A 20,077-nucleotide genomic window follows, 5' to 3' on the forward strand; every position below is an offset into this window, starting at 1 on the left:
GCTAGATGGCAATGATTTGTGAATCCGTGTGTCCTGAACTAGCTAACGTCAGAGAAAACACGGGTTATGAAAAAAATTACTTCATTTGTAGTGAGCGAATAACATGTAATTTTTTATGTAATAGCTTTATATGCAGCTCACAGGAATTTAAATAACAATTATACATTGTTATACATTATATATATATATATATGCTTTACAACGAATCCTACTGAAATCAATACAGCTGCCCAGCAAGCTGCAAGCACAATTATAAGTGACAAGTCGCACTAATGTTTCTGCAATGTTCTGCTTTTAGGCACTGACAAACGTTTGCAGCTAGTTAGCTCTATTTTTGTCTGAGATTTTTAGCTGAAAACCCATTGCAACAAGGAAACTAGCTATATCTATGTATCAGAACGCCAGTAAACTTGGTATAGTTGTCCACTCATTCATTCAAAAAGTTAAAACATTCCGGCCAGGAACTCCCTTGTCGAGGGAACTGTTCATAACAGCCTTCACTACAAGACATTCTGCGCTCATTATCACTGACAGGCAAGTGCTGGCTTGATCCGTATATATCTCGATGTTCATATGCAGTTCAGTAACCATTAAAGACCATTAACTTGTCTTCCTGTTCCAATCTTTTTGGTGTATGCAGTGCTGCGCGCTGTCAGCCAATCAGAACCTTTGGTGCATTTTACAAAATGTCTGATATTTGTTGAACAACCAAACAAGAATTTGTTTGTGAGCAAAGTCTTAAATGAGAAAGCTAATAGGGAGTCCTTATCATAGAGTACCGAAATGTAGCACTGAATGCATAACCAGATTTCGATACTTGGTAGTACCGATGTTATTCGGTAAGTGCTTTAGAAGTTACCCGGCCCTACGAGCCACACCCCTGGTCTTGGACCTGAAGAGTACTAGCCACACCCCTTGACCTAAGAGCAAATGGACACTGGTCACATCCCTTCACCTTATAAAAGGAAGGCACTGGCCCTGCCCATTTACACGTGATGTACAACGAAACTGTTACAACGAAAATGTTATCGGGAGTCATGTCACACTATACCCACCCACCTCCATTCAGCTGATTTAACTTGTTAAACTCCACCAAGCAGAGTCCAAATTCCTAGAAACATGGGTCTTTGAGTGCACTTAACTTCAGCAGGAACGTTCTCATGAATCACTGGTACCCATGCCAACTGTTTTCTAGTCAGCAGTGTTCCCCTGAAAGGACCCCCGATGTTCTGCTGATGTTCTGCCAAGAACTAAAGACTAGCCACTATGCCTTTGTCAATATGCCTGTGTTTGGTCAAACCGCCCCCAACCCCACAAACCCAAGCTACAAAAAAACGGCACTCATACGCTTTCCGCTTTAACAGTCTACTGCTGGCCTAGCAGTCCTTGAAGCTTGCATTTCAGTCCCAAACCCACTGTGCAAAAATACAGGGGTTTTTATGCTCATCTGTTTTGGTTAAGGAACAACAGACAGACATGCATGAAATGCACACAGAGGATAGTACCAGAAACAAAAACCACACATAAGCCAACGACACCAACAATCACAATTATTTCTAGTATTTCACAAAGTTTCGACTTGCCAAAAAAGGAGGTTTTGGGGGTAATATGCAACAACAGCAATATATTTCTTTCAACACATTCCACTCTAACACAACACATATGATATAATTGATGCAGAGGAGCTCACAGGCGGAGTGTGCCTCGTAAAGCCTGTCCCAGGCTTTAATGGCAGGGGCATGGGGTTTATTAATGACAGCTATTGAGTTTCAGCCTGGGTAATAAATTGGCTAGAGGGGAAAGAATGGGGGGGGGGGGGGATTTGTGGGGGTTTTCCAAGGTTGTAATTTTTTTTGCTGCAGTTAAAATGGCTAAAATAATCTTCATCTGGCTTGAAGTAAGGAAGAGGGAAGTATAAATTGAGCAAAAACAGATGGGGGTCAATGGGTGCTGAGAAGCCGAGAATGTTTGTAAGCACGTTAGAGATAAAAATACGGACAGCCTTGTATATTCCCACAACCATATGCACAAGTCCCAGTAGCAATCGAATTGCATGCATTGCACACTAAAATTCATTTTCATTTTATGGTGCCTATACGGAGTTGCATAAGCCCTGTGTATCACTGTATAGTAGATCAGCTGAAGAGCTGGGACTGCTGTGAAGCTGTGAAGACATTCATTCGAATGACGTTCATTAGCGTTGTTTCATTAGCATTTTCATTAACATTTCAAATGACTTCTAGTTTCATTAGCTTAGCAGAGCTCTTGTCCAGAACGACTTGCAGATATTAGGATGTTTTACCTTCTACCCATATAAACAGATGTTTCCTGATGCGATCTGCGTTAAGAACCATGTTCAAGGGTACGTTAGCCTAAACCCAGCCCTTCGGCAGGGGCCCACTGGGAATCAGACTCACACCCTTATATATTAGAGGGCTATAGAGAGTGGGATAAGAAGGCTGCTTCTTATCACTGCCACACTGCGACCTTTAAGGTCCAAATCAAAACATCCCGTGCTGTGGTGCTGCAGAGATAAAATGATCATAAATGGATGTGCCAATCACACACGAGGGTGATGCAGCATCGATAACTATGGCGATGGCTGCTAAGAGATCCTATCATAAGGGAGCACCGTGGGCACATGGGTCCAATCCGAGAACTGCATTTTGGATTGTGAAAAGACAAAAGTGTAAATAAAATGACACTGCAAGTTTAGGATCTAATTCAGTCCAATGAATTATGTGTCGTAAACGTCTATTATCTGAAGCCAAACGGCCTTTAATGAAACCGCTCTGATCAAGGTTTATCGGTTTTTCGAAAACAGGGTTCCAAACTATTAACAATGTCCTTGGCGTATAGCTTCGGCTCAGAGGAGATTAAAGAAAATAGCCTATATCTTCAGTAATTGTGAGTTGGTTTGTCTTTTTTTAATAGAAGTGCAATTAAAAAAGTATTCTAATCCCTATGAAATGCAAATGTTTTAGTTGCATAATTTATTGAGTTTAAAATAAGAGGCCCTAAAGTGTCCCAGACTTCTACGTAAAGTTTGGGGGAAATCCCTCAAGTCCTGGAGATTAACTCTTCCTTAAGTCTACTAAGGGCGGCAGGCAGATAAAGAACCTCAGATTTATTTGTTCTGCAAGGTCCAGCAAGGTCAAGAGGCTTGTAAAAGACAGGGTCAGATGTTGATTCTGCCGTATACAGCAGTGAATGGAAAGGCCATGTGTTATTTTTCCAGAGAGAGTTGAATTGATATTAGCGAACTCTTTTAGAATTAGAGAAATCTGCTTGTCCTCTTGGCCATCTGAGTAATGCAAAATTCTAGTGTGATGCATTACAAATTCACCTTTAGACTGAAACGGTATGTTAAGTTCATGCTTTAATGTTGAAAGGATTTTTGCATTTCCCTTGCTTTTGTTCATTCTCATTATGGTGCTTTGGTTTTCCAATTCTTTCACTTCAAGAAGAATTAAGGGGTTGGGTGATAGCAGGTCAGGTTCCTCTTAAAAAATACTTAGTCATGTCCCTGATAGACCGTGGAGTTGCAGCAAATCAGAATTCAACTGAAAAAATTCGCTCAGCTTTGGTGAGAACCTATTCAAAAGTTCATGATTTTGCAGCAAGGTAGCAATGAATGGCCTGGACCAGCAAAAATGAGGGTGATCTGACATTGTTATGACAGAACATCTCTATAGCAATTACATTTTTTTATCTGGGGAAGTAAATATATAATATATGCAAGAGTGCGTTGTTCATTTTAAAGTATAGCGCTGCTTGCTCATGTGATATAGCGCCTCTGATTCAAGTAGTATCCAGATGTCAATTACACGCAAATCGCCAAGAAATCTATTAAGGTGGCCTGATAACCACCTTTTACTGGTGTGAATACAGAGTATAGGAAAATAATAAGTTTAATGAACAGTCAGATAAGCGAAGCTTGTCATTTTCTTGTCATTTTGATTTGTCTAAATCTTGGCACCACACTCAAATGAAATCCCCCTCCCATTACTATGTGGTATTCCAATAAGTCTGAGACAGCCCCAAGACATAATCTTGTGTGGTTAACAACTGTCTGCCTGTACAAAAAAATCCTCACAAATATCACCCAATAAGTCAACCATCAGCAACCAAAATTTTTGGTTAAAAAGGGTCTTTGATCTTTCTGACTTAACAAGAGTGAGCAACACATCTTTCTTTTGAAAGAAAACATAACTTGAATTTATCAAGTAGGTTTCCTGAATAAAGTCTGCAGATGCATTTTGCCTCTAAGGAATCTGAGATTCTTTGTGCATTTTATCCCTGACTATAAACTACAGATGTTTCATGACATAACAGTACTACCATAATAATAAATGTCACAATGATGTTGTGTAAGAATGAGAAGCGGACAATAAAATGATATAATAGAGCGGAGCAGAACATGTACATCATTAAGCATTACAGTAAATTTACAAGCAAGCTCTGACAGCAAAAACTCAACATTTCCAGACATAGTTTCGATTATATAAAAAAACCCAGAAGAGTGCATTCATATGGCGTTGCCCTTTGGCTGGCTGTAACTCAAAGTTGCTAACTCTCTGTAAGTCTATGAAAGCAATGCACATCTCGAGCTCAGCAGACCATCAAGCACTACTGCCACCACTCACTGAAACAGTACTATTTCAAGCAAGGAATTTTCCATGGGCAACTGTATCAGGCATAGCCGACTAGAAGAACCAAAAAACCAGGACAATTAGCCTAAATATAAAACAGCACACAGGCGTGTCACCAGAAAGAACTCAGTGAAACAGTATGGTTAATGTTGAAAACTAAGTAGTCAGCAATAATACTTTTGCAACAAAACATGGATTCCTGTTTTTCTAAAGAGTTCTGTTTCAGCTTACTCAGTATACCAAAATCTAGATGGCATTAAGAAGGCAATATGGCAACAACAGGAAATCCAACAGGAGAACATAAGAGTTTGTAACAATGTCCTGACCAGACAAAACGATGCACTTTGTCAGGCGCTGTCTGATGGAATAAACGTTTACTTTCTGTTTATTGGTGAACTGATGCTGTATCTCCTTTCATATTTGACCCATTGTTTGCTCCAGACATTCTACACTAGAAGTGAACCAGCATGTTCTGGTAAAACTGCGTAAACGTCAACATTGTGACGTGAAGTGAGAGCAATCAAAAGGTCACTGAAGGTCAGTTACTATTCTCGACTTTGGTCTTAATCTGAAATATATCCATTACATCTTGCATGTTGAGTGCACCTTTATCCTAACACATGCTCTTAATGTATTCAATCTACATTTTTGTTTTGTTATCAGCTCTGGATATTTTCTTTCACTCTTGCAAATGTTTCACGACATTTCTGAGTTGTCTTCGTCGTCTTCCAAACTGATATTAGATAGAAGTCCTTGCCCATTTGGCCTGCCTACTGTACACGCCTTCAATATTTAGAGAGTATCAAAAAGGAATGACAGATCGACTTTAGTGAAACAGCCAAATGCTCAGATCGCTCAGAGTTGGAATGAATGCCCATTACAGCATAACGTTTCTTTATTTCCTCTTTACTACTGTAGTTTTTGCTGTTGCTTGGATTTGTCAGCCTCCTCTCTATGTAAAATTGCGGGACTGTGACAGCTTGGTGTGCTCATTTGCATTTAAATTGCCCGTTGAGTTTGAACGTGGAACAAGCACGGCGCGCCAAACCTGGAGATCAACCGCGTGAAAAACTCGCAGGGAATCAGGCTTACAAACACCAGTTGGTGGCTCGAAACTCTTGCCTTCCCCAAGACTAACAGCTCTTCAATCTTAAGTCTGTTTTAAAACCAAATCTGTGCGCCGAGGTACTGAAGCAAGTCCTTAAATCCGCAATCTTGCCTTTGCAATGCAGAGATTGGAGGGGGCAGGAAAGGCCCCCATTCTGCTGAGATACGCTGGATGCCTCCAGAACTTTTCTCAACCACTGGGGTGTGGCCAAGAAAAAGGGGTGGAGCTTTACAAGCACAGTCTTCAATACACTTGGAGGAACAGCACTTTTTCTGAATGGAAAAAAGGATACTGAACAGAACTTTGACAGGAGCAAGTGTACTCGCCTGTGGTCGGTTGTCAATACAGTCCAAAATATTTGTGTGATGTAGTTCACCCATGCACTGATGTGCAAAGATGAGCAGGCAAATTAAGTGTAAATTGTGTGTTCCTCTCTGGGCTGTCTCCAGTGATGGCCCCCAAGCAGGGGCATGTGAGCTCGAAATGGTAAAAATGAAAATGATAATACCTTCACATGGCTAATTGTGTGGGAGCAATGAGGAGGTGTAGGGAGAACCGTACCCCTTTTCTCCCCGTGGATGTCCTCCAGCAGCCGCTCCTGCTGCGTGAGCCTCTCCAGGAGCACCTGCTGCTCCGCGTCTTTGTTCTGCTTCAGGCCCTTGATCTCCTCTCTACTCTGCTGCAGGTGCCGCTTCAGCCGCCGGGTCCGAGCCTCCCGCTCCTTCACCTCCTCACACAGCCACTGCAGCTTCGTCTGTAACAAACAAATAAATACAATCACTGCAGCTCTGTATGTAACAAACACACACAGCCACTGCAGCTTCATCTGTAACAAACACACAAAGCCACTGCAGCTTCGTCTGTAACAAACACACACAGCCACTGCAGCTTTACCTGTAACAAACACACACAGCCACCGGAGCTTTACCTGTAACAAACACACACAGTCACTGCAGCTCTGTATGTAACAAACACACACAGCCACCGGAGCTTTACCTGTAACAAACACACACAGTCACCGCAGCTTTACCTGTAACAAACAAATAAATACCATCACTGCAGCTCTGTATGTAACAAACACACACAGCCACTGCAGCTCTGTATGTAACAAACACACACAGCCACTGCAGCTCTGTCTGTAACAAACACACACAGCCACTGCAGCTTCGTCTGTAACAAACACACACAGCCACTGCAGCTCTGTATGTAACAAACACACACAGCCACTGCAGCTCTGTATGTAACAAACACACACAGCCACTGCAGCTCTGTATGTAACAAACACACACAGCCACCGCAGCTTCATCTGTAACAAACACACACAGCCACTGCAGCTCTGTATATAACAAACACACACAGCCACCGCAGCTTCATCTGTAACAAACACACACAGCCACTGCAGCTCTGTCTGTAACAAACACACACAGCCACTGCAGCTTCGTCTGTAACAAACACACACAGCCACTGCAGCTCTGTATGTAACAAACACACACAGCCACCGCAGCTTCATCTGTAACAAACACACACAGCCACCGCAGCTTTACCTGTAACAAACACACACAGCCACTGCAGCTCTGTATGTAACAAACACACATAGCCACTGCAGCTTTACCTGTAACAAACACACACAGTCACCGCAGCTTTACCTGTAACAAACACACACAGTCACCGCAGCTACAAACACACACAGTCACCGCAGCTTTACCTGTAACAAACATAGCCTCTGCAGCTTAAACTGTAACATATAATCCAACACAGCCACTGCAGCTTTGTCAGAGCTGGCAGACCCCTTTTCAGTCATTTCAATCATTTCTAATCTCTACCAAAGGTCAGATTTTAAACAGGGAGTCTTTTAACAGCCCATACCTTGGTCTCAGCCAGCCAGCGGTGAGGGTCCTTCTGAAGCCCGACACTGAGGGAAATGGCCTGTGATAAGGAAAGACACCTGATGAATAATACCCTTTAATCACATCCACTTCCCTGTCACTTGCCTACAGACGAGAACAAAGACTCCCATCTGATATTACCTCAAGTGGCTGCAATCACTAACACAGATGGTTAGGACTGCTTCTACTCCCGTTTTCCACCAACAGGCCCTATAGAATCTAGGAACCCACTCTCTTCTCACCTAGCTCTGCCTACCTCCACAGGTTGTTGATTACGGATAGACCTTTCGATTGTTATTCTACACGTTATTCCACATTTGGTTCACTCTGTATTTCCCCATTCACTGTAACAGTTGTGCATAACAGTTTGTGGACTGTGGCACTGCGTTATACAATGAGACCGCTCAATTCACAACGTGTGTCCCTATACTGTTGTTCATCTGCCTATTATATGCACAATGGATGTCGCGCTGGATAAGACCATCTGCTAAATGACTGAATATCTCTGTAGGCTGAGAAGGACAAACATTTGTAGCGACACGCAACCTTCGCAAACTCGATTTGACATTACAGTAAATGTCAACACCGTTGAAAAAGATCATGCAAAATTCATGTGGACATCAAAATGCAATATGCCAGGGAATCTGAGGCAATTAGAATCTGAGGAGTGTACACGTATTAAAATGCATAAACAAGCTTTACATTAGGAGAGGTGGGAGAAAATGAATTGGCAAAAAAGGAATCTGCCCTTTTAAATGCGGACTGCAGCTGAAACAGTCTACAGTGAAGGGAGCACAGTCTCCAAGAACATGTGTGGTCTCTATATTACACTTAAAAATGAAAATCATTTGAAGCAAATTTCCTCTTAGAGTGTGCCTTAATACAGCACTCTCAACATCCAAACATACTGCACCAGTATGTTTCAAAATGGTGACACATCTGGTTTCCAAATTAATCTATTTGGCAAACACATTCACCTTCAAAACACGACATACACAAACTGGTTGCAGAGTGGTAGTTCTGGTAGCACTACCTTAAACATAGCACAAATTTTACATACTTCTGCTGTGAATGGGAATTGCAGTTTGTCACGTAACATTCTCTCTATTAGCGCAACTTCAATTACACCAAGTGGCCTTGGATGGAGTAATATGACGTAACTCAAAACACAAAGGCAGACTCAGCCGAGAACAACGTGCGACTTGCAGGGAAAAAAATCCAGCCCTCCCACGCAAACGCACTTCCGCGAAAAACACAAATCGCCCGCCGCAGCAACATCACAGGCCCGCGCCTTTGTAGAAAAGCGGCGACGTCGCGTACCCGTTCGCTGGAACAAACAGCCCTTCCCTCCTCGTCTCCCAACACTTCAAACGGCCCGCTCGCGGGAGGGGGCCTCCGACGGCCCGCTCCTAGACGCCGCCGCCGAAACGGGGACGCGGGCGGGAGTCTGCCGGGGAGGCCGCCTCTGCCTCCTCCGCCGCCTGGCCGTCGCCCCTCCTGGTGATCAAAGGCGAGCCAGGTGCCAGGGGAGATGAGGGAGGGGCAGTTCTGGAAGCATTAAGAGCGTGTGCGCTGACTGCTAATGCGACGGTGACGCGCTGCAATGTGAACCCTCTGTCCCCTGTGTTCGAGGGGCTCCCGAATACCTCGCTGGGTTCAGATGCTTGTCTCAAGCACAGGCTGGGCGCTGCGAATCTGGTTCAAGCCCCTGACACGCTATTTGCTGACAGTGGCAAGAAACGGACTACACTATGCCGGGGGTAGGGGCGGCTGTGTCAGCCAGGGTTCCCCCATCCCACAGTTCTCAGCACCTTGTGACTCACTCGGGCACCTACGGGTTGCTTGATTGACATCAGGGAGATTCACCTATCCTCCGTTCGCCATCTGCCTGCTGGTGCACTACTGTGAAAAACAGTCGCGGTTGGCGTTCATATCTGAGGAATGCATTCGCTATGCCCTGTGCTCAAAATTCTAAATATGGCCTGTCATCCTATTTGTGGGGGAAGAATGCTTGAGGTAAAAGTCCTGCTCAGACATTAATATTCATGGTGTACAGTAGGTAGTGATTGACACGTCCAGTCTTCCTCATTATCACAGTAATACAATGGGTTAGCCCATGGCAAAGCCTCTGAACTTTTGTCCATGGCTTCCAAGAGCAATCAATTAAAGCCTTTTGTCCAGATGAAAACAGAGACTGTGGATACATTTACTAATTTTTTAGATTTTGTAAGACTAAGAAAGACTCCACTGGACTTTTAAAAATAAATATATGTGGCATTATTAACAAAAAACACCAACGGTCATTTTGCCTGCACTTTAAAATGACCACATGAGCCGTCACGTGCGTTAGGGCTAGCTGAGCTTGAATTTGCCTTTGAGAATTACAATTAAACACAGCACTGATTTAACTTGCTCAAAACTGGGGTGGCAGCGGGTGCGGGGGTGCTCGGCAGGGGGTTACATTGAGCTTGTCGTCGGAGTCCCTGGACAGCGTCTTGCAGGCGGCGTCGATCTCCGCCCCGATGGTGTGGAGCACCGCCTCCTGCTCCGCCTCCAGCCGGCCCACCTGCACCCGCAGCTCCGCGATGGCGGCCTCCATGCCCTCGGCACGCTCGTCCCCTCTGGCCACCAACTTCACCTGCGGGGCAAGAGACATCAAAAATTAACCAGTCAAACCGTATCGCCGTCAACACGCGTCGTCAGACCGGGCCCTGCGGAAATGGTCGACCCCTAACGGCCGCCGGGCTAGTTTTAAAATCGTCTCCGTTTTTTCCACACGCGCTCGTCATCGTGCGAACAGCGGCCACCCTATGAGACTGCGCGGTAATTACCAGAAGGGCTGGAAGCTCAGACGAGGTCAGTGGTAAGGTGTGGTGCCGCCAATTAGAATGGCTTTACTTCCTCCGCGCTTCAGCGGAGCCGCCTCTGATCTGCGGTCTTTAAAGAAAAGAGAACACGGCGGAAAGATGAAGGGGGCACCCCCTCCTGTCTGCGGTTAGAACGAGACATTAGAACTGCTGGTATTTAATCGGCGCGGGCGTGTGGTTCGTCCCGTCGGAAATGTTTTATTTAGCGGCGGTTCTGCTGCAGGTAGGCCGGCGGGCGGATGACAGCCTCGCTACGCACGGCTCGGTTACGCCGCGGTTTTTCGCAGAACCGCCGACTCGAGGCATGCATTTTGATTCGTTTCCTGTTTGAATATTTTATGGTTCCCGTGATCGAATATTTAAATCACCAAACCCCGGGCCCTCGACCGCTGTATGTGAAGTGAGTGAAGATCTTCATTCACTCACTTTCAGAGCAGAAATCAATGGATGGTGTTGTTATATCATGAAGGGGTCTTAGGCTCTCCTGTGTGAATATTGATGAGAAGGAAGAGAACTCCAGGGCATAAAGCAACAAATTTTTATGAGCCTGTAATGTTTTTTTTTTTTGGGCAGGGGGGTAGGACAGAATTGGACACACATACATTTAGGCCACACCTCCCGGCAACGCTGATGTATAACAAAGAGCCCGAACAGCTCCTTTGTGTGAGGGATCTGTATCATGCAGAGACAATACCTTTTGCCGCTTGTCCCATACTGTATTTTTTTTTCAAACACACGGTGCAAAGCAGCTCCCCGGCTTGTTTGTGACAACATATGCCAAACGTTTGTCCGTCATTACCGTTTTCATCTAACCGAGCCTATCGCCATTTATTTTTCACCCCCCGTTCTATTGTGCTTGTGTCTGCGCCAACCTTCACAAGTTTGGCTTCCATGCTCCATCTATTTGAATGCATGCTAGCCTATTGTGCAGTAATCAACTGATCCAGTCCCCGCAAATACTTCCTGGCACCGCCTCACAGAAAGTTGAAACTAGTTGCCGAGTGGATAAGAGCAGTGTTCCCGTGCCAGTACATCACCTTAACAGGCTACCATTGGTTAAAACTCATCCGAAAAAACACCACATCAGTGACTGTTTTTAATAAAACTGCTTTCCAGTCTGGTAATATCATAGCCCGTACACGCTAGTAATAATTTACTGCCTGATCTAAAATCTCTGCACACTGGATTTCCGGTGTGGGGCCAGAGATCTTTAACCCATGGAACTCTGTAAATTTCTAATTAACTGGTCACTGAACTTATGGTTTAATTTTCTAATATTTGAATGTTCAGTCTCTGCCTACAGTGGCCCTCAGAAGGAAGACTAATGCCACCCCATAATGCCCCACACATGAAGCTGACACTTCACTTCCTGTTTCTTATTCCCAGACCAGGATGATAATGATATGCCCTTTGTGAAAGTTGGGGAGCATATGTGGAGGAAGAGCACTTATACAACCCTGAGGCCAAAAACGCTACACAAATAGTTCTGTGATACACTAAGTTAATTATCACTTCAGCTTTTTTTCTGTGTTATAAAGAGCTGTAAGACATTATTTTAATTTAAACATAAAATAAATAAGACTGTCTGACACCTTCTGCCTACAGCCATCTGGTGGATGTAGACACGCTCTTGACGACCCTGTAATTCAGAGCCATTTTCTTGAAATCTTTTTGTCAACCACATACATTCTTGCACGTCTGCATAGCAAATTCCCTTATTCATGGCTTACATTCCACATAGCTAACACAGCTTGCATTTACACATTATCCAATCAGACAGCTAAGCTGAACCAAACAAAGCTTTGCGCTGTGGAGGGAAAAGTATGTTGATTGGCTCATCTTTATCAGTGATTGACAGCATGCTGTGGCCCCTCCCACAACAGACTTTGGTATTTCCAGCAGCTGCAGTAAAATCATACACAGCTCTGACAAACACAGTCCACAGACTGGGCTTGAATCCAGAGGGCTGCAGGTTCAAAGCCAGGGTGGGACAGTGCCATCATACCCTTGAGCACAGAAATTAACCCGATTCGCTCCCCCAAATATCCAGCTGTATAAATACATTAAACATAATCCACACGAGATGTCGCTGGCCCATGTACTAAGCGAATAAATATTGTCATGCAAGGTGACATCTGCTTCAGGTTTCGCTAGCCCACTCCCGACATCGTTAATTATGCGGGATTTGCCAGATTACGAATCGTCACCATGGGGATGCGTGGAGCAAACGCTAACTCAATCCTCTCGCTTGTTCCCTCATTCACAAATCCGTCTCCCCTCGGCGCGCCTCTCACACGGCGGGGGCTCCCGTGTCCGTGCGCTCAACGCCGTCCCTGCCAGCGGCGCGGGGGCGTTTGGCGCCGGCGGGACGGGTGGCAGACGGACGGGCGGACGCGCCCGCGTCACGTCATTCCAGGAGGGCTTTAACCCAACGGCGCTGCCAGCCCAGCGCAGCTTAGGATCCCCGTGTCAATGAGTACAGCGGCGCTTTCTAGTGGTGGACAGAGGGAGAAAGTGCCATTCTATTGGTGGACGTGGTGCTACAGCGAAGTCCTACTGGTGGACCGGGTGAGGCAGCGAAATTCTGTCGGAGGACAGGATAAAGGCGGCCTCGCATTATTAAAAAAAAAACACTTTTATTAGCGCGGGCAGAGTGATCCTGTAACACGATTTACGGCTGACATTTGATTCAGCATTTTTTTTTCGCGGGGGGGGGGGGGACGGGGACGAGACCGTCGGCAAAACAAAGCGGAACGGAATTATTTACGCGCTCCGCTTTAACCGGAGAGCGGAGCAGCAGCAGCCGGCGCACTTGCGCACGGTTCGCCCTCAAAATGCCAGACTCTTTAACAAACTCTTTGTCAATGTTGCACTTTTTTTTATTGCTGATTACCGCAAAATAAAGTCAACAAAACAACAACGCGTGGCGAGACGACGCGGCCTGCTTAATTCATCTCTGCCATTAGGCAATCGCGGTAATAAGTTTCGCTCATAAATAATTTCTGTGCATTTCTGTGGAATTGACAAAATTGCCACACCCCCAGCACACACTGTATTGATGCCTCCTGTCAGTGCGCTCGTGCACTCTCGAGTGCTACATTTCTGCCATGCTGGCCGAGGGCTGCAATCTTACAGCGCGTGACTGACTGCCTAATACCGCCTTACCACATGAAGGGGTCCACGATGCTCGAGTGGCAAATATCAAACATAAGCCTGCCTAAAGACAGCTTCTGTTGACGGGAAAGGATAGGGTGTGCAATTCTGTTGGTGGACACGGTAACAGGCTGCAATCTGTCTGGCGCACGCAGAGTTGGAGTAAAATGGCCTCCAGTATATTTCTTTTATAGGCATGGCTGCTCTTGACAAGTTACAATGCAGCAAGACCCGATTTTAATACAGATAATGAATTCACAGATATAGGATTGAATGTGGATGTTTGGCGTTCTCAGAAACCGACAATTCCCTCTAGTTATTCCTAAATGATTTTTTTGTATTATTATTTTGAGATTTTACACAGCCCCTCTATATTTTCATATTACATGCATTTTATTTATTGTCTTTTTATGCTGCTCTTTGTGTAATCAACGTCTGACTCCATTTCCTATGGCTCTGACTAACATGTCATTGCTCATGAGACGCCTGGATCTTGCTGTGTGAGCCGATGCGGGAAAATTTGCACCTCCACATCCCTCTTAAAGTGGCTTTTCCGGTGAGCTGGAGCATCAGCACCCCCTGGTGGTGGAAAAGGGTAGTGGCGTCAGAGAGACGCAGGGGCTGTGATTCATGGACTCGGAAGACAGGCAGGCAGATCATTAAAAGGGATTATCCTCATGCCTTTGCCAGCTCTCTCCCTCTGAGCATCTGTTAGGCATGGAGCTGGAATACATTCCCACTGTGCTGGTCACATACTTAGAATGATAATGAGCGAGATTTTATAAAGCACCCTTGATTCCTGTCAGCAACCTGAAAGTGCATCCTAGTGGAGGTGTGTGTGTGTGTGTGTGTGTGTGTGTGTGTGTGTGTGTGTGTGTGCGCATGTGCGTAGGGGTGAGAATTCACCATAACCTTCACCAAGGTGGTACCCCGCCTGAGTGATGCACTGCAGCCATTTTGTGCCATAGCCCTGTTACCACAGATCAACTCAAGTGGAGGGCGGGTACACACTGAAAACAAGGGGTAATTTGAGGGCTTAAAATGGGGATTTGGTCAGGACGCTGGGGAATGCCCCTCGACGGAATGCTGCCCCAGAATTCCCTCGTGGAAAGGATGGTGTAAGAGACGCATGTTCTGGGGAAGGCGTGGCAGGAAGAAGAACAGGAGGGAGAGAGGGGGCGCGGCGAAGTGAGCTCACCTTCTCCTCCAGCTCCTGCTTCAGCAGCTGGTACTTCCTGCGGAGCTGCACGCGGCTCTCCTCCGCGAGGGACAGCTCCTCCGTCAGCTTGTCGCACTCCGTCTTCATCTTCTCCACCTGCCGGCGGTGCGCCCTCACCAGGTCTTTAGCCGCCGCCGCATCCGCCTGGGGGGAGGGGTCAGAGAGCAACAAACCACACCCACCAAATTACGCTCTTATCCTGAAGCGCATCAAACCACACCCACCAAATTACGCTCTTATCCTGAAGCGCATCAAACCACACCCACCAAATTACGCTCTTATCCTGAAGCGCATCAAACCACACCCACGAGATTACAGTTTTACAAGAGAGCACAAAACCACACCTACCAAATTACAATCCAGCTACTTGAGGGCTACCTCAACTCACAAAACAGTTTAGCCAAGCTTTCCAAAACAAAAAATGGTGCTGAAGAGGGAATGATGTTGCAGAAAGCATGCAGAATAGTGAAAAGTGTCTGCGTTCAGATTACTGCCTCAATAAAAAGGCCAGCCAAGAGCTAATACATGAGCAAACTAACCACTGATAATAACAGCCACATAGAATCTCTCTAGACACAATTTTATTGGAAATTCAATAAAACTATGCAAGTATGTTATATCCAAAGACAGCACAAGTGCTGCTGGATGTTGACTCCCTATAATGGCTGTGAGATGTGTAGCACAGTAGCTGTATTTGTAAAGCAATGCTGAGGCCACCAGCTGTCTCCTTTGTTCTCATGTCCTAACATCAGTGCTTACAGTCACTGGCAGTCAGCATCAAGACACCTTAATACGCCCACGACACTGACGAGCGCTACCCCAGAAGGGGGTTCTGAGGTAGCTGCACGTTCACAAGCGAAAAGTTTGCAGCTTTCCGAAACTCCGTGGACACTGAGGGCACCCCTTCGAGGCGAATGGGGATCCTGGCGGTCCGTGTTTTCTGCTCGCGTTAAAGGGAGCGCTGTTATCACCATCACAGTGCAGTTAAGATGACTGCTGCCTGCGCATGCTGTGTTAACCCGATCGCTGCCTTCCAGGGTGGGCTTTATTCAGCAGCGGCGCTGGCAGGCCTTTACATTGAGTGAATCGCTGTCACAACACCAAGCGGACCAGCGAATCAGGCCCTGAAACCGGGACTGGGGTAGCAAGCTGCCAGCAGGCCGTTAATCTGACTAAACACTGGTGGGGGTGGAAACAGCAGAGCGCCCCCTACTGGTGTCTTACATCTCCCAATTCACACACATACGCCTGCCTCCATCCCCCCCCCACAAACACACACACACACATATACGCTCGCGCGCGCGCACACACACACATACACGTGTATAGTACATAGACACAGACACATACACACATCCACGTGTATAGTACATAGACACACACATACATACACACATACACACATACACACACACACACACACACACACACACACACACACACACACACACACACACACACTCAGAGGTGACAGGATGAACGGCAGGGTGGCGTGGCTGGACGCAGCTTATCTCCAGCAGGAGCAAAGAGGCTCTCAGGCCTAATCCTCCTCCACTCGGAGGACTCGCCGCAAATCGCGCCCATCTGACAGGACTCTTACAGGCATGAAAGGAGAGGCCCGCCGCCTCCACGCCGGGGGCCTCGCTGTCACCTTGGCGACGCTTCCATCTGCAGTGCCGTGAAGCATTGCCCTTGGTTCGTCCAGGTGCCTACCTGTGCTGTTGTTCACATGATTTTTCTTTGCGCGCTGCCCGCAGGGCTTAAAGCAACAAATTTTTCAGAGCCTGAAATGTTTATTATTATTATTATTTTTTTTTTTTGGGGGGGGGGGGGTAACAAAATGGGATGCATGTACATTTAGCGTTACCACAACAGCTTTAATTCAAAATTGTAAAACAAAAAACAAATACATTAATCCTATTTTGTATTACCAAGCTCAAATTAAAAGTGCTTCCTTTTATTCTTAAATGCTATCAAAAATGAAAAGTGCAACTTGGTCAAGTAGCAAAATGCTGTGTTACAACTTTGTCCAAGTCATCATCATAGAAGCAGACCAATACATTGAAAATTCTTTCTTTATGGACTCGTCAACGTTCTGTGAAAACATCTGTTTTGACAGCTTGTGCGCTAAACACTGCCTAATGTGACAAGCAATGTTGTGAGTGGATAGGTAGCTGGCCTGCGTATTTGACACGCTAAGTTTGGAGGGTGCAGTTCTGCACTGTGATGTTTTGCACAGGTCAGCTAGCGCTGGCGCTATCCTGAAAGACAGGTCATGCTCCGCTATAAATGATTGCACACGCAGTCTTGGATGGATGAAGCGGCAGCAGCTGCAGTGGCCACAGCTCCCGGCAACGTTTGACGTACAACGAAGAGCCCGAACAGCTCCTTTGTGTGAGGGATCTGTATCATGCAGAGACAATACCTTTTGCTGCTCATCCCATACTGTATTTTTTTTCAAACACACGGTGCAAAGCAGCTCCCGGGCTCGTTTAATTTGTGACAACATATGCCGAATGTTTGTTCCTCATTACCGTTTTCATCTAACCAAGCCTATCGCCATTTATTTTTCACCCCCCGTTCTATTGTGCTTCTGTATGCGCCAACCTTCACAAGTTTCGCTTCCATGCTCCATCTATTTGAATGCATGCTAGCCTATTGTGCAGTAATCATCTGATACAGTCCCCGCAAATACTTCCTGGCACCGCCTCACAGAAAGTTGAAACTAGTTGCCGATTGGATAAGAACTGTGCTCTTGTGCCAGTACATCACCTTAACAGGCTACCATTGGTTAAAACTCATCCGAAAAAACACCACGTCAGTGACTGTTTTTAATAAAATTGCATCTGGTAATATCGAAGCCCATATACGCTAGTAATAATTTATTGCCTGATCTAAAATCTCTGCACGCCGGATTTCCGGCGTGGGGCCGGAGATCTTTAACCCATGTGCCCGGGATGAGGGCATCTGCACAGCGATACAGCGCTTGTTACGACTTTGCAATGGTGTGGAGAGCCATCTTTGTACGACTCCTCATTAGATACACTTTGTGCACACACCGTGGAAGCTGCTCTGGGTAAGAGCATCTGCTAAGTGGTGATAATGCAATGCAACGCAGTGATGTCACAATTACTTCACAAGTAGCTGCCAATGGTAAGGCAGTTGTGTCTTCGTTAAAGGAATTTTTTTCACTTGTGTAAACAGCATATTTCAGCCTTTTATTTTTTTTTATCTTGTCTTCTATTTTTGCACTTCTATTTTCTAACATACAACCACCTTAAAACAGTAAGTAAAATAATTCATTTTCATTTTTCACAAAAATATCATAAAGAACAAAATTTCAGTGTGTCTTTCGTAATTCAGTAAAATGTGAGAATTGGTCAAGGGTCTGAATTCTAATATTGTTGACTCCTTATCTGGCATTTTGCTTGTGTTGTACTCTGCCTCACTTGTAAGTCGCTTTGGATAAAAGCGTCTGCCAAATGAATTAATGTATATGTAAATGTGAATGTAAATGTAAATGTAAATTTCTACTTTCGTAAGCCACTGTGCATGTTTTGCTGGTGCTGGGATGTGGGTGGGAGAAGAGGAGGAGTGAGAGAGAGGAGGTCTTACCTTCACCTCCCTCAGGTGAGCCTGCAACTCCTCCCTCTCCTGCTGGCACAGCCTGATGGCCTCCTGCACGGCGCGCTCCTGCTTGGCCCGGCCGTCGCGCAGCGCCCCCTGCAGGCCGGCCAGCTCGCTCTGGTGCAGCTCCCTCTCCAGCTTCAGCTGCTGGCCCTGGGAGAGCGCGTCCTCCAGCGCCGCCTCCAGCCGGCCCTCCGCCTCCTTCCTCGCCCCCTCCGCCTCCTCCAGCCGGGCGGCCAGCTCCGCCCGCGCCGCGCCCAGCTCCCGGGCCGCCGCCCGCAGCTCCTGCAGCGCCTCGCGGTCCCGCCCGCGCCCGCGCTCCAGCTCCTCCGCCCGCGCCTCCAGGGCGCGGTTCTCCTCCCGCAGCCGCGCCTCCAGCGGGCCCTGCCGCTCCGCCGCCTCCTGCAGGGAGCGGGAGGCGTCCCGCACCTCCCGCGCCTCCTGCTCCAGAGCCAGCTGCCGGGCCCGGGTGTCGCTCAGCTCCACCTCCGTCCTCCGCAGGTCCTCCTCGCGCTGCGCCAGCCGGCCCACCACCTCCCCCAGCTCCTTGCGGAGCGCCTCCGCCTGCTGCCCGAGGGACTGCAGCGTCACCTGCAGCCCGTCCCTCTCCCTGCAGGCCTGGCCAGGGAAGATTACAGGGGTGACGAAAGGAGACTCTCCACCAGAGGGCGCTACAGGCCGTTCTCAGAGCTCAGAGCAATTTGACAGCTGATAAATCCATCACTTAGCAGTAGGGACATAAACATAAATTGTTGAAATGATAGCATTAAAATTTGATCCAAATACATTAGAGGCTGAAATACTTTAGTCAGTTAAAATGACTGGTTTTGCTGGTACAGCTTTCTGCTTCTCTGTGCCCTTGCCGTTCTAGCAGAAACAGTGCAGACCTCTAACTCCACATTCACCACAGAATCGCAGCCTGGCATCAAAGCCTCACGGCACTCACTGCATTGGCCTGAAGGCACAAATAATCTCAAAGCCCTTTCGACTCTCATTTTCCATTTCCGCTTTTTTGGATTAGCAGAAAACAGGGGTTAAACAGGTACTGGTAGGGGAGTGAAGCTTCAGCTGCGCTCATTAAATTAGCCTCTCAGTGTTAATCAGATTCAAGAGTCTCACCTCCCCGAAAGGCTCGAGTCGCGCTGGAGGTGTGTCACGCACCAATCACACACGACAGGTGTTTGGGAGAGAGCGCGTGTGTGTGTGTGTATGTGTGTTTGTGTGAGCTGGTTAATTAAAGCACGCTAGCTTAATCAGGAAAGCGCGCATGCATCGGAGAGCGCGCTTAAACACTGCAGCAGTTAACAACAGTCTAACAACAGCGAATCACACCCACAACGCAAGCACCACAATTCAGGTTTGGTAATTAACGATTATCTAGAGACTGTATCAATGTGCTGCTCACTGATGCCAGCCGGATTTCCCTTTCTGACGCGAAGAGCTAGCACATTCCCTGACAGAGGAAACAGAGGGGGTAAAATCTACAGCAGGGGGCAGCAGAGAGCGCATACCCACAAATGCAGATCCTGTCACCAAGAGGGGTGTGATCTCACAATACAAATACA

At 46.6% G+C, this 20,077-nt stretch overlaps 1 protein-coding gene across 1 annotated transcript in view; it reads right to left on the minus strand.

Annotated features, from left to right (window-relative positions):
- LOC118792271 (centrosomal protein of 128 kDa-like) overlaps positions 1–20,077 on the minus strand; it is a 44,321-nt gene that overhangs the window by 9,385 nt on the left and 14,859 nt on the right. The window contains exons 14-18 of the mRNA XM_036550084.1: positions 18,501–19,130; positions 14,865–15,029; positions 10,108–10,284; positions 7,627–7,686; positions 6,322–6,514 (exon numbers count right to left, since the gene is read on the minus strand). Of these exons, the coding sequence (XP_036405977.1) occupies positions 6,322–6,514; positions 7,627–7,686; positions 10,108–10,284; positions 14,865–15,029; positions 18,501–19,130 (1,225 nt within the window). The remainder of the gene's footprint in view (positions 1–6,321; positions 6,515–7,626; positions 7,687–10,107; positions 10,285–14,864; positions 15,030–18,500; positions 19,131–20,077) is intronic.

Source organism: Megalops cyprinoides, chromosome 17 (assembly GCF_013368585.1).
Source record: "Megalops cyprinoides isolate fMegCyp1 chromosome 17, fMegCyp1.pri, whole genome shotgun sequence".
Taxonomy (NCBI): Eukaryota; Metazoa; Chordata; class Actinopteri; order Elopiformes; family Megalopidae; genus Megalops; species Megalops cyprinoides.